Genomic DNA, 15,980 nt, shown 5'->3' with positions numbered 1-15,980 from the left:
AGAGAGTGAGCAACAACACCCGGACTCTGTAGTAATAATTCTTGGGGACTTTAATAAAGCGATTCTTTCACGTGAATTGCCTAAATACAGACAGCATGTTACATGTCCCACCAGAGACAGTAACACACTGGATCCTGTTACACTGTAATAAAGGATGCATATCACTCTGTCCCACGGGCAGCTCTAGGTCTCTCTGATCACTGCTTAGTTCATCTGATACCGACCTACAGGCAGAAACTAAAAACAGCTAAACCTGTATTAAGGACTGTAAAAATGTGGACTAAGGAAGCAGAGCAGGATCTACAAGCCTGTTTCGCTCTCACGGATTGGACTGTTTTTGAAGCTGCTGCCTCCGACCTGGACGAGCTCACAGAGACTGTAACATCATACATCAGTTTTTGTGAGGATTTGTGTATTCCTACCAGGACTCACTTAACCTACAACAATGACAAGCCATGGTTCACTGGGAAACTCAGCCAGCTCTGTCAGGCCAAAGTGGATGCTCACAGAAATGGGGATAGAGTCTTGTACAAACAGGCCAAATACACACTGGAAAAGGAGATCAGAGTGGCAAAGAGGAATTATTCCGAAAAATTACAGATTCAGTTTTCCTCCAATGACTCAGCTTCAGTGTGGAAAGGTCTGAAAGCCATCACCAACTACACGACACCATCCCCCAGCACTGTGGTGAATCAACAACTGGCAGACGACCTGAATGAGTTCTACTGTAGGATTGAGAAAGCCCAATTCCCACCTTCTGTAACCCCGAATCAGTCACACCTTCAATTCAGTTCAGCGAAGATGATGTGTGTCAGGTCTTCAGGAAGATCAAGAGAAGAAAGGCTCCAGGCCCAGACAGCGTTTCACTAGCCTGTCTGAATGCCTGTGCTGATCAGCTGGCCCCCATCTTCACGTGGATATTCAACATATCACTGGAGCTGTGTGAAGTACCCTCATGCTTCAAAAGCTCCACCATCATCCCCATCCCAAAGAAACCCAAAATCACCGGACTTAATGACTACAGACCTGTGGCTCTAACATCTGTGGTCATGAAATCATTAGAAAGACTGGTTCTGGCTTATCTGAAGGACATTACTGGACCCTCTGCAATTTGCCTACAGAGCAAACAGGTCTGTGAATGATGCAGTCAACATGGGACTGCATTATGTTCTGCAGCATCTGGACATACCAGGGACTTATGTGAGGATCCTGTTTGTGGACTTCAGCTCTGCTTTCAACACCATCATCCCATCACTCCTACAGCCCAAATTAACCCAGCTCTCCGTGCCCTACTCTGTCTGTCAGTGGATCACCAGCTTTCTGACAGACAGGCAGCAGCTAGTGCGACTGGGAAAACTCAAATCTAGCACCCGCACGGTCAGCACTGGTGCCCCCCAAGGCTGTGTTCTCTCCCCACTGCTCTTCTCCCTGTACACGAATGGCTGCACCTCTAATGACCCCTCTGTCAAGCTCCTGAAGTTTGCAGACGACACCACACTGATCGGCCTCCTACAGGATGGTGACGAGTCTGCTTACAGACTGGAGGTTGAGCGGCTGGCTGTCTGGTGCAGCCTTAACAACCTGGAGCTGAACACGCTCAAGACAGTGGAGTTGATAGTGGACTTCAGGAGAAACCCCCCTGGACAGCAGTGTTACAGCAGAGGAGTCATTCAGATTCCTGGGAACCACAATCTCCCAGGACCTGAAGTGGGACATTCACATTGACTCCATTGTGAAAAGGCTCAGCAGAGGTTGTACTTCCTTCGTCAGCTGAAGAAGTTCAATCTGCCACAGGATTTGCTGAAACAGTTTTACACTGCCATCATCGAATCCATCCTCTACACCTCAGTAACTTTGGTTCAGCTCAGCCACCAAATTCGAACTCAGAAGACTACAGAGGGTAGTCCGGACTGCTGAGCGAATCATTGGCACAACTCTCCCCACTCTCCAAGACCTGTACTCCTCCAGAGTGAGCAAAAGGGCGAAGAAAATCACTCAGGACCCCTCACATCCAGCACACTCCCTCTTTGAACTGTTGCCATCTGGCTGACGCTACAGAGCCCTGAGCTCCAGAACGACCAGAAATAGGAACAGTTTCTTCCCTCAAGCAATCCATCTGATGAACAATTAACACCATGGAACACACAACACCTAATATTTGTACACTTGCAAATTTGTACATACAAATTGTCTATATTTGTATATGTATATTTATATGTATATTTAAACTGCACATTTCACACCTGTAAATGTGTACATACACTTTTGTCTATACTGCCATTTTTGTCTATATTGTCATTCTGTTACACTGTGGAGCTTATGTCACTCAAACAAATTCCTCACATGTGAAAACATGTCTGGCAATAAAACTGATTCTGATTCTGATTCTGATTCAATGCTACACTAGAAGATAGCACTACAGCACTTGCTGGAGCTTTAGCAGAGTCCACTAATATAAGCCTTCTACCAGTGCCAGAGCCTGCTGTTTTCAATTTCGACCCTCTAAAGTATAAGGATTGGAAAATGTCCTTTCAGACACTAATAGACCGGAAAGACATTCCACTGAATGAAAAGATTTACTACCTCCGCAAGTATGTTGACGGACCAGCCAGAACAACTGTCGAAAGTTACTTTCTGCTGGGTACAGCTGCAGCCTACTATGCAGCATGGGACACTCTGGAGGAGAGATATGGAAGTTCATTTGTAATTGCCAAAGCCTTCAGTGATAAGTTAACATAATGGCCAAGGATCGGTGCAAAGGACAGTACTGAGTTACAGTACAAGAGTTCTCAGACTTTCTCAGAGGCTTTGAAGCTTCTATGCTACAAATCAAGAGTCTTGAAGTCCTAAAAGATTGCAGCAAAAATCAGAAAATACTAAGCAAGCTTCCTGATTGGCTAACAGCAACATGGAATAGGAAAGTCATTGAGTTTGAAGAACAGTACGGTTCTTTTCCAACATTCAGTAACTTTGTCAACTTCATCACATGAGAAGCCAGGATAGTGTGCAACCCAATAACGTCACTCCATGCACTCAAGGGAGGTAACTCAGAGAAGGTTAAGCCTACAAAGATTCGAAGTGTCGGAGATAAGGTGCTGACAAGCAGTGCAGAAGAGGAACCAAATGCAAAGTAATGTGTCTTTTGTGGGAGATTCAACCATGATATTCACATATGTTGAAGGTTCATGGACAAACCAATCACTGAAAGAGTTCGTACAAACAAAAGGTCTGTGTTTTGGATGCCTTAACTTTGAACACCATTCAAAGAAATGTAGTAAAAGAAGTGTTTGTGATGCATGCAAAGGAAAACACCCAACGTGTTTCTGACACAGAAAGCATAAAGAATAAAGAAAGTGATAAAGAACAAAGGGAAAGGGAAAGCATAAAGGACACAAAGGAAATCAAACAAAGTAAAGAAGCAAAAAATGAGAATATCGCACTGTGTAGTCCAAAACAACAGTGGTGACCTTACCTCCACAATCATTCCAGTTTGGTTATTCACGATAAGCGACCCACAACAAGAAATCCTGCTGTATGCGCTTTTAGACAGCCAGAGTGACAGCACATTCATTCTACAAGAAAAGGCAGATGCTCTGGACTCTGAAAAGAAACATGTACAGTTAAAGCTTTCTAGGTTATCAACCAGAGATACAGTCATTCCAAGTGAAAATCTGTCTGGGCTACAAGTCAGAGGCTTCAATTCATCGAGAAGAATCCCTCTCCCTGTAACTTATACAAGAGAGTTTATTCCTGCCAATTTAAATCACATCTCCACTCCTAAGACAGCAAGAGCATGGCCCCACCTAGAGCACCTTTCCAAAGAGATTGCCCCCTCATAGAATGCGATGTTGGCCTGCTCATAGGTTACAACTGCTCACAAGCGCTGTTACCCAGAGAGGTTGTGTCAGGAAAAGCCAATGAGCCATTTGCACAAAGAACAGACCTGGGGTCTCATTTATAAAGCGTGCATACGCACAAAATGGGGCTGGAAACTTGCGTACGCCAGTTCCCACGCAAAGGTTGTGATCTACAAAAAACAAACTTGACGGGAAAAAGTGCGCACCTATAAGCAAACTTTGAGCTGTGCGTACGCACATTCTGGAGACAAAGGGAATTGGCAACACAGATGGTGAGGTCGTAAACTGAAGTTAGATTGTAGAAAATATATGTGGGAAGAAAGATTATAAGAATTAATGACATCCAAACGTAATTCAAAATGTATTAAAAGTAAAATAATAATAATAATAATAATCAGCGCTACTCCATCCAGGGTGTATCCTGCCTTGATGCCCAATGACGCCTGAGGATAGGCACAGGCTCCCCGTGACCCGAGTAGTTCGGATAAGCGGTAAAAGATGAATGAATGAATAATCAGCGCTGCCTTACAGTCAGATTGTCCACAACGGGAGCGCAGGAGGAGATGGCGCGACTACATGATACAGAATAGCATGAAATACCCATTCATTAGAGAACTGCAGAGCACAGTGTAAAAACTAAATATTTTCCTTAATGTACATATATCATAAACTGTCAAAGACTGCAAATACAGTCATGGAGCACAATCACTACTCATCATCTGTCCTAACTATTACGGTGTTCATTACAAAACCGTCATGAAGAAGCATGTATTTACTATAACATTTTTGTCTTAAATTTTCTTAAATTAATTCTGTGATTTTGTCAAAGTGTTAACGATCAGTCTAATTGCTAGAAACATATAAATCCTCCGGTGACCCGGGTATGTAATGTTTCATGATGGCACTGCTGGCACTGTTGGAGGATTACGCCAATGGCAGGATAAGGAGAGAACGACTTTTCAGGGACCCTGATGATTTCCTGGCCCATGATGATGACTGGTTAATAAGCCGATTTAGATTCCCTAGAGCTGTGCTCTTGGATCTATGTGCTGAATTGGGTCCAGTATTACAGAGGGCAACATGTCGGAACCATACCTTCCCGGTACAAATACAAGTCCTCAACACTCTGGGGTTCTTGGCAACCGGCTGTTTCCAGCGGGAATTGGCAGACAGGTAAATTATTTATATAAAAAACTATAAGTAATCCTCAATTTTGACTATAAGACCTTTTTGTATATGAAATAATTCTATTGGAATCTATCATCTCACCCTATAGGTCTGGTATATCACAGCCGTCCCTGAGTACCATAATATCTGACGTTTTGAATGGTATACTTAATATGGCGACATTAAAATGCAATTTGCAGCAAGGTCTGGTTTCCCAAATGTAATCGGCGCAATTGACTGCACTCATGTTGCTATAAGGGCACCATCTGAAAATCAATTTGCTTATGTTTAAAAAGTAGAAACTGTAAAAATTTTGTTTTTAATATAACTTTGACAATGTTGCTTTTAATATGATTATAACCTGCAGGTGACAGTGGCTACCCCCTGACGCTGGCTCCTCACCCCATTCTTAAATCCACAGAGCGCAGAGGAAACATTATAACGAGGACCACTCTCGTGCCCACGCAGTTGTGGAGCATGTAATGGGCGTGTAAAAATGGACGTGTACAGGGTGGGATATGAGGCTGGTTCACATATGCACATCTGCGGGAACATTGCTTACAGGCATGCGTACGCACGGTTTTATAAATCGGAATTTTTTTGGCGTACGCCATTTTTGGCTTTTGGCCGTATGTAAACTTTTAGTAGGGATCCTACGCACAGTTTTATGAATGAGATCCCTGGGCTGGACAATAGTCAGTGGTGCCGACCCTTGTGTTGACTATGATGATGCAATTGGAAGCAGCCACAGGATAATTGTCAAGGAAGTGACACCTTGTCAGTCATTAGACCTGTTGCCAAATGAAGTCCATTACATTTGCCGCACACAAGTCAAAGAGGTAGTCACACCACATGATGTGATTAAAGTCCTTGAGTCTGACTTCAGCAAAAGAAAGGTGGAATATTCTCACTTCTCCCGAAGATCTGCGCTTCATTTCTATAATGGGGGAAGGTGTGAAAGTGAAAGCAGATGGACATTGTGAGCTACCTTTGCCATTTAAAGAGGACCGGCCAACTCTGCAAAACAATAAGTGCTGTGCAGAACACTGACTCAAATGTCTCAAGAAAAGACTTGAAAGGGACAAACAATATCACAATGACTATACAACATTCATGAACTAAACAATAGAGCGTAGAGAAGCAGAAAGGGTCCAACCTGAAGAACTGAACAAAAGCCCTGCCTGGTACATTTTGCACCATGGGGTGTACCACCCTTAAAAGCCTAGGAAAAAAAGAGTAGTGTGTGATTGCTCAGCAAAGTATAAGGGCGTGTCGTTAAACGATCACCTGCTCACATGGCCAGAGCTAACCAACACCCTGGTAGGTGTATAGTGTCGGGTTGGCAAAGGTCCAGTGGCAGTGATGTGTGACATAGAACGTATGTTTCATCAATTCAGAGTCAGAGCTGAAGATCAAGACTAATAAAGGATGCATATTACTCTGTCCACCTTTCGCTTCCTGTGGTGGGACAAAGGAGATTTTCACTCAAGTCCATCAGACTACCGAATGCGGAGTTCATTTGCTTAGAGCTGCCTCTTTGCCAGCCTGCACAAATTTTGGTCTCTTGTATATCACAGCACAAGGTCAAGGCCAGGTCAATGAAGCAACTATAAGATTCATCGAAAGAAATTTTTATGTGGATGACGGCCTTATTAGTGTCCACTCAGCAGAAGAGGCTATTAGTCTAGTCCATGAAGCGAAACAACTCTGCAGTACTGGAAATTTGCAACTGCACAAGTTCGTTTCCAACAGTTCACAAGTTCTTGACTCTCTTCCTAAAGAAGATTGTGTAGAGATGGGCGAGCAACAGATTGAAAGAGCCCTAGCACTTAAATGGGAGGTCACCTCAGACCAGCTTTAGTTTCAAGTAGTTGTGAATGAGCATCCACTTTCCAGACAAGTCTTGTCAACTGTAGCCTCTGTCTTTGACCCACTTGGGTTTGTGGCACCTTTCATTCTACTTGGCAAGCAAATATTACAGCAAATGTGTCTTGACAAGGAATGAACTACTCTCAAATGAACTCAAGCTATGGTAGGAGTCCCGGCTTCTAGATCTAAAGAACCACGCTCATGTCAAAATTGATTGCTGCTATCTTCCAGCAGATTTTCAAGAAGTTCAAAGATATGAACTCCACCATTTTTCAGATGCAAGTGTTACAGGATATGGTGTTTGTATCTATTTAAGATCAATCAGTAAATTAGGACAAATCCACTGCTCACTTCTCATTGCCAAGTCCAGTGTAGCACCCACCATGGTAACTACTGTGCCAAGACTGGAGTTCCAAATGCAGGAAATTCAGATGTCGAACAGAGGAACAAAAGATGGCAAACCTGCCTAGTGAAAGAATGGAGACAACTCCTCCCTTTACTTACTGTGGGGTGGACTGTTCTATACTAAGGAGGGAAGAAAGGAACTAAAAAGCTATGGACTGCTGTTCACTTGTTTGTGCTCTCATGCAGTACACATACAGTAGAGTTTCTTGATGTTTTATCTGCTCATGCATTCCTCAACTCACTTCGTGCTTTCATTGCTCTACGCGGAAACATACAGTAGGTCAACTGCTATCAGACCAAGGCACCAATTCTGTTGGAGCAAGGTGTGAGTTCAGTAAAAGAAATGCACCAAGAATGCCTGAAACAACTAGGCTGCGAGTTTATGAACCCACCCTCTGCCAGCCATATGGGTGCAGTCTGGGAAAGGCAAATTCAAACAAGCAGGAGTGTGTTAACATCCATCCTGGATCAGTCATCCCGAACACTTGACTTAAGAACCTACCTACAGTATATGAACTCATGGCAATCATAAACAGCCGACCTATAACAGCACACCTACTCAATAATCCTACTGGACCTCAGCCACTTACACCCAATGAAACACACAATGAAATCGTCAATAATACTACCTCCACCAGGAGATTTTGTAAAGCAAGACCTTTACCTTCGTAGAAGATAGCGTAGAGTGTAGTATCTAGCCAATGGGCTGGGCGCTCCCTTAGAGATAGGGTGAGGAGCTCGGCCACTCGGGAGGAGCTCAGAGTAGTGCCGCTGCTCCTCCACATCGAGAGGAGTCAGCTGAGGTGGCTCAGGCATCTGTTCCGGATACCTCCTGGACACCTCCCTGGGGAGGTGTTCCGGGCATGTGCAACCGGGAGGAGGCCCCAGGGAAGACCTAGGACACGCTGGAGGGACTGGCCTGGGAACAGCTTGGTATTCCCCCAGAAGAGCTGGAGGAAGTGTCTGGGGAGAGGGAAGTCTGGGCTTCCCTGCTCAGACTGCTGCCCCCGCGACCTGACCCCGGATAAGCGGTAGAAGATGGATGGATGGATGGATGGATAATACAATTAAACGAATAACCTTTAGCTAAGACACAGAAAAAATACACAATGCTTGTATGCACTTGTACTGGGTTATGTTTTATTTTGCAAAAGTTCTGTCTCAAAAAGTAATGAAAAGAATCAGGAAAGAGTTCATAGTCATAGTCTGTTTCCGTACGAGTCAATAAACTTTATGAACCTTTCGTCGTTAAAACATAAAGCTAGGCAGTGCTCACCCGGCATGTGTCTCGGATGTGTATTCATGATGAACAAGACAGGGAACTGACTCAGTGTACTTGTAGGTAACTCGTCTCAAGCCACCACACCACAAAATATTTTTTCTATTTCTTGCTTGGTTATTCAATTAATTATGTTCTGTTTATTTTAGATTTATAGATACCTCTCAATAAGCATTAAGGAAAGACATTGTGCAGCCTAATTTTTCTTGGTCTTTATGCACACACCCCTTTTGGACACCTACAATATGTGCTGTCATTTCAGATTCGCTCTGTACAACTAATGCATAGATTATAGGCAGTGTTGTGCTAGTTACTAAAAAAACAGTAACTAGTTACAGTAGTTCATTCAAAAAGTAACTCAATTACGGTATTGATTACCTTCACCAAAAAGTAACGTGTTACTGTTAAAAGTAACTTTTCAGTTACTTTTTTATAGAACGTTCTTTAATGTTCCCATTGATGCCCTTTTATGCGTTATGGTCTATACAAACACAAAACCAGACATACCAAGTATCCCAGATGTTCTGGGAGTCTCCCGCATATTGATAGTGGCTCCCTGATTCCCGCAAATTAGTTACAATCTCCCGGAATCTAGAGCGAGCAAGCAAGAGCACGCATGCGCGACAGAGACAAGTATTCAAGTATGTGCTCCAAACCTTGTAGCGTGCGCACAGTAGAGAGGGAGAGGGCCAATCCTGATTGGCCTGTTTCGGTAAGTCAACCAATAACCCTATTAGTTAATAACCCTAACCCTAGCCCATGTGTTTTGGAATTACTGCCACACATACTTGAATAAACGGAAACACACCCACAGCGCGTCTTCTTCGTGTTTACAGTGGTTGGCATCCACCAATCCTACAATGCGTCACTGCTGTAAACAGGTTAGGCTGTAGGCTACACTTCAGCCAAAATTAATTAATTTATAAAAATAACGAGGAACGCACCATATAGTAACAGTAACGGAGTTTAAAAATTAAAAAAAGTAACGCGTTAGAGTATTAGTTACTGTCAAAAGTAATGGCGTTACAGTAACACGTTACAAGTAATTAGGGATATTTTTGAAGCCACAACTAGCGATTTTTTGTTTTTTGGGGGGGGTTTTTCTCTCTCTCCATTCTTCTCTTTTCTCCTTGAAAAGGACCATATGGTTTCAAGATACCTCAACCCAATGTATCACTCCAGATGGCTGATAAAACTTTAAAGATTGGTGAAGGTGTGCACCTGAATTCATAGAATACTAAAGGAATGAACAAGGCCATCAAGGTAATGACGCAAAGGTAATGAAGCAGCTACAACACTTGGAAGGGGATATTATATTGTTACAAGAACACATTTTAAAACATATGTCCAACGAATCAAGAGGACTTGAATGTGTTTCATTCCAAATTCTCTGCTAAGGCTAAAGGAGCCGCTAATTATCATTAGTAAGAACTACACTAGGTTATGTATGTAGCCCTGTTTCCTGAGAAGGGAAATAGATGCTGTGTCACTGCTGACACTATGGAAACGCTTGTAAAATGCCCTGCAGCCTCGCTCTGAAGTCTCGCATTTCTCAGGGTCTGTCCCCATCTTCTTTAAAGATGTACATGGCCGCTATCACTGTGAACCACAAACCTGTCCTCAGGGCCTGCTTGGGTAGGCACCCTCTGGTCTCTCGCTTTCAGCATGGTGCCAGGCAGCTGACCTTCCTGCAGATCATGCCTTCCTACCTGGGACCTTTCTGTGGTCCAGAAAGGGCTGCTACAAACCCCCTCTGAGGCCCTGGTGTCAGCCTCTGAGAAGGCCTCTTAGCCTTGGGCTCCCTCAAAAGAGTGGGAGATTTGCAGGCTCCAACCTGCCTAGAATTTACCTCTGGTATGTCCAAGGCTATCCTGCACCCAGGGTGAGATATGTCTTTAAGGTTCCCAGGATGGTGGTTTGTCCAGTCATCCTACAGGCCTACTGTCTTCTGCCCCATAAGTCGGTGGAGCAGGAGAGACTGCATTTGCTTTAGTAAGGAGTTTGAGAACTTATGTCCACTGCTCAAGCTCATGGAGTAACTCCTCCTCACTATTATCCTAAAATGGAAACCATTTAAAATGGTATTGCAATGCATCCGCCTCAAATAAATCATACAATCTATCAAAGGATCACTGAAGGCTTTTTAAAATCTGGAGCCCCATACTATGGTTTACTGGGAAACCAACAGTAATGTCTGGACCTTCTCGTTAGAGTCTTATAAGAACCTTATTGTTAGACTGCTCCTGAGAAGACCTTTTTTTCCCCTCCCTTCCTCATTATGTTCTTTTTTCTTCTTTCTTGTGGTCTCTGGGGATGGTTGTGGGTGTTGGGCAAATGGGGCATCCATGGCTAACCAGTGTACAGAACATGAGAGTTAAAACTCTCTAAACAAAAACAAAAAAATTACAAGCCAAATATGCAGACTCACCACACTAACGTTGAAGGCATAGAGGAGATCAAAGGGCAACGCAGCCACCAAGTCGATGATTAACCAGGTGGTCATGTAGTGGATGCAGATCTGCCGAGCATCGAAGATCACTTGTCCAGATATGCTCACATATGTAGTGCGAAAGTTAAACAATATGTCTACAATGAGTATGAAAAAGATGTTTAGGTATCATATTAATTGCATTCTATCATCTTAATGTGAAGATGATAAATATAATTTTAATATTGAATATGATTAGCTAAGCAAATAAGTGTTTGAGTTTCTCTCAAGAAACTGCACTAGATGATGTTTTTGCCATTTTGACACTTGTCACTTTATGGAGTCCTGAAAAATACAGATAAAACAATGATACTACAATGTGTATTACAACCCTGAGCTTTCTCACCAATGATAAAAAGGATCTCCACAGCGATGTCACTGACAGTGGTGCTACGTGTCAAATCTTCATCACCGATAAAACACACATTGTATGGCACAGTCACAGCCACATAGAAAGTGGCTAGTAGGATTAGCCAATCCCAGCCGGCCTTGAATGTGCTGAAGTGAAGGAGAATGAACTTGGACTTCTTGGCATCTGCCACTTTGTACTCTGGCAGTGCTGGCAGATCACCGAAAACATTCTGGTAATCATGAAAGAAAAAATGGAAAAAAGAGGGATTACTTATTCAGCTCAAGTCCAAAATCGCAAGTTTTTCCTGTTCTTTTCCGCCTTCATCTGGCACAACAATTTCTCTCATTCATATCTTTATTTTAGAGCAACAACAGAAAGGGTGCAATGGGCTTGATTAGTCCATTATAATAATAATAATTAGTAGTAGTAGGAATAGTGTGTGGGCATCCAGTTTAACCCAGATAAATATTTGAAATTTGAAAGGAATACGGGTTTCTTAAGACAGACGTTTTTCAGAATCACACTCATTATCTCTCAATTTCAATATTAATTTCAATATCGATATTAATTGAATATTATCAGACTATATTTCTATTATCTTTGAATATTATCAGACTCACAACAAAAGAAATCATGATCCTGATCTCACTTGAAGTCCTATTTTTTGCATTTCATTACCAGTAGGATAACAAGGTGAAATTCCAGACCATCTAACGGTCATCCAAAAGCTTAACATACCACTACTAGATTTTTAATTAGGATGAAATGTAAATCATTTCATGGTCTCACTTTCTCTCACCTCATGCATCCTTTCGTGTACACTACATGCACCGTACCTTGTTGAGTTTGAGTTTGTTTTTTTTCTGCCGGTTGTGGAGATGTCCTGAGATGTTATGGAAGACAGTGTTAGAGTGAACATGAGCAGAGCTGAATGAAGATCCACCTTTAATCTGGCCCTGATGACGCTCTGGGAAAGTGCAAATATAATAATAATATAAATAAAAAAACAGAGATACTACAAATTCAGATATGGTAGAAGAAAGGGCATGTCAGCAGAAACCCAAGATACAAACACATTCCAGCAAATACTAACACAAACACCAGAATCTAGCATCAGTTTGGGAAATAGGTTTGGAAATCTTTTTTTTTTATCCTACCTGACACTTATGTAAGAAGGTTTAAAAGATATTTACTACATAATGGTTCCACTACTATTCACCTTTCCTGTATGAACACCAATGATTTTATATCCGGGCAGTAATTTTGCTGCTTTTTAATGCAAAATAACAAGTCAGCATAATGGTATTTTCATTTAAATAGTGAATAAGAGGATGTACAAACACCCCCTCACTACTGTATGTATTTGCACATGTATAGCTGGTTTAAGTTAAGTTTGGACATTCAGACATTCAACCCCAGGTGCAAAGCTGACAGTCTTCTATACCTGACCTTTGTAAGTCTAAACCCTAATAAAACAAAACCAAACACAACACTGAAACTCTGAAACTTAATGCCAATAACAATATTTTAAATCAGAAATACCTTTATAGACCTAATAATAAGAAATAATAAAGTGACCAAAGAAAGTAGAAGGAAAACAAAAGCAAAAAGAAACCATAAAGAAACCAAAAAGCCAAGAAATTCATGGATGTATGCAATACACAAAACCTTCTTTCTTTTCAACTGGGATGACTTTTGCTTTGGTGTCTGTGATGTCTTTGAATGAAGCGAGGAAGAGAACAACGTCGCCTTTCTCGTTCTTAATAGGCACAATGTCCAGAAGACACCAGAACACACCACCTGCATTTGTGACAGAAAGACACCCTTAGAGATCAAACATTAGAATGTATTTCCCATGAGTGCAGTCACCCAACCAGACCCTTGTTCTTTAAATTAATTAAATACTTAGTGTGTGTGTGTGTGTGTGTGTGTGTGTGTGTGTGTGTGTGTGTGTGTGTGTGTGTGTGTGTGTGTGTTTGTGTGTGTAACAGCCTTATACTAGGACACTTGGGGAAACCGTTTGATTGCTCGCAGCTGGTGATGTTCTTATCAAATCTCTTGAATCCACTTGAAACAACCCTCAACATTACCAGGAATAGGAAAAAGTGGAAAATGCAAATGATGGATATTGTTAAATGGCTTGTTTCTGTGGATGCTCCACTTAGTTTCAATCACAAACAAAATAGCAACATAAAGAATAATATTTTAAGCTTATGGCAGAATAAGCTGTAGAGTCTAATAGTCATGGCTTTTATAATAGCTTTATTGTTATAAAATCCTCACTCTTTATTATTTTGTTAAATTTTGTGAATGTTGACTTTCGGTTGGGCCTCAAAGGGATGTAGACGTGGCTAACTGAGCTCTCCCACATGCACCTTAAAATTCATCAACGAGACATTTTTTTCGTTGCTTGAAGCCATATAGACACTGTGTACATGGATAAAATGTGATAATTTTTGTTTTTTATTCTGTTAATCGAGTTGAGCCTGAGGAAGGCTGGTAAAGCTAACGAACCAGCGGAAAGCACGAGTTCGGGGAAGTCAGCTATATTGCAAGCAATAAATTCATTAAGAAACGAACTGCAGGCAAAAATGGATGAGAAAGCAGAGATGCAAAATGAAGAAATATGCAAACAAATCAGTGGTTTGAGAGATGAACTGAAGGGTGCAATCGATCAGGCTAACATCAAAGCTAACGTGCTAGAGGAGTGCACCACAGGCTTGGAAACTGCAGCTAACACTCGCTCGGATGCTATCACTAATCTGGAGCAACAGGTGACTTAACTGAAAAAAGAGTTGGTGAGTTTGGCGGCAAAGGCTGTGGATTTGGAAGCAAGATCACGGAGATGTAATTTACGCATCTTTGGGGTTAAAGAAGGACGCAAGGCAGGCGTTTCAGCGAGCACCTTCATTGCAAACCTTTTACAAAAAGTGATGGGCCTGAACGAGCCGCTCGTTATTGATAGGGCTCACCATACCTTGCAGCAAGCCCAAGGAAATGGGCAGCCACCGAGAGCTTTTGTCGTCAAGTGCCACTACTATCAAGAGAAAGAAAGCATTCTACGAAAGGCTGTTACACCTCCAAAACTTATCTAAAAATGGTGACATTATCAGAGTGTTCCCCGATTACACGCAGAATGTGGCCCGACAGAGAGCGGCATTCGGACAGGTGAGACACTTATTACGGCAATGCGAGGGAATAAAATACGGGCTGTTGTATCCTGCAAAACTGCGGATTACGACTCAGGACAGCCAGCAGAAGAGCTTTACTGACCTAGAGAAGGCGGCTACCTTCGTCAGGGGACTTATGAGTGATTAATATGGGAGTTTGTTCGGCTACATACTGTACCATTGTATTATATTTGGTGGAAGTATGGGAGTGAACCAACTGTTGCTGGGGATCAATATTGCTGCAGTGTAATGCCATGGGACATTGAATCAACTCAGTTACATTAGACAGTGGGTGTACTGATGTCTAGTTGCATATGTGGACTGAGTAATTATTTATTTACTCTTTTACTTTCTTATGGATACAGCCTTTCTCGCCTGGGCTAGAAAAGGCATAAACGGTGTGGGAGATCTTTTTGTAGATGGCACATTCGTTTCTTTTGACTACTTGGTTAATGAATTAAGTTTACCAAAAACACATTTCTTCAGGTATCTTCAGGTCCGTGATTTTGTCCGTTCCCAGTTTCGTTCATTCCCCTCAAAACCAAATATCAGCCCTCTTGATCATTGTCTGACGGTCAAGCCTCATCTCTCGGGTGGTGTCTCCCAGCTGTATACTGCTATTCAGGCCATGAAATGCCCATCTCTTCTGTCTCTTAAGGTACAGTGGGAGGAGGATCTAAATACAGAATTGACGGATGAAATTTGGCAAAGAGCTATACAGTACATAAAATATACACATCGTCTATCTGTATTAGGCACAGATTGATACAATTCAAAGTATTTAATTGCCTGCACCTTTCTAGGACCAAATTGGCCAAAATATATCCTACATATCCTTGTATAACAACTGTACACGTTGTCACCAAGTCCCTGCTTCTTTGGCTCACATGTTCTGGTCATGCCCAAGCATAGGCACATTCTGGTCTGAGATATTTATTACATTCGCCTACATTTATAAAAAGAATATTGATCCAGATCCTATCATTGCAATATTTGGGGTGGTACACACTAAAGTTGGGGTCTCAATAGGCCAATCTCATTTAATAGCATTTTCTACACTGTTAGCCCCCCGACTAATTCTTACAAATTGGAAATCTCCCTCACCTCCAAACACTCACGTTGGGTGTGCACAATTATGTCCTTCCTCCAGCTTGAAAAGTTAAGAACTACAGTCCAAAACTCAGCAGAAAGGTTCCAGAATGTATGGCAACCTTTCTTGGATTATTATGAAAATGCATTTGATGCTAAAAAAAAAGGGGGGGGGGGGACCTATTTTTTTAATCTAAAGAATTAGATTTAAAAATTCTTAATTATTATTATTTTTGTGTGTGTGTGTGTTCTGTGTGCATTCTCAGTGCTTGTACGAACTTTGTACGAACTTTGGATGCAAATC

General features: G+C 42.0%; 1 protein-coding gene across 1 annotated transcript in view; it reads right to left on the bottom strand.

Moving 5' to 3' along the window:
- kcnh8 (potassium voltage-gated channel, subfamily H (eag-related), member 8) overlaps positions 1-15,980 on the bottom strand; it is a 78,383-nt gene that overhangs the window by 49,808 nt on the left and 12,595 nt on the right. Inside the window, exons 3-6 of the mRNA XM_047816015.1 lie at positions 13,086-13,217; positions 12,254-12,384; positions 11,412-11,646; positions 11,006-11,163 (exon numbers count right to left, since the gene is read on the bottom strand). Coding sequence (XP_047671971.1) covers positions 11,006-11,163; positions 11,412-11,646; positions 12,254-12,384; positions 13,086-13,217 — 656 coding nt within the window. The remainder of the gene's footprint in view (positions 1-11,005; positions 11,164-11,411; positions 11,647-12,253; positions 12,385-13,085; positions 13,218-15,980) is intronic.

The sequence above is a fragment of the Tachysurus fulvidraco genome, chromosome 7 (genome assembly GCF_022655615.1).
Source record: "Tachysurus fulvidraco isolate hzauxx_2018 chromosome 7, HZAU_PFXX_2.0, whole genome shotgun sequence".
In the NCBI taxonomy this organism is placed as follows: domain Eukaryota; kingdom Metazoa; phylum Chordata; class Actinopteri; order Siluriformes; family Bagridae; genus Tachysurus; species Tachysurus fulvidraco.
The sequence above is the reverse complement of the archived record's forward strand: the minus strand, read 5'-3'. Positions and strand labels throughout refer to the sequence as shown.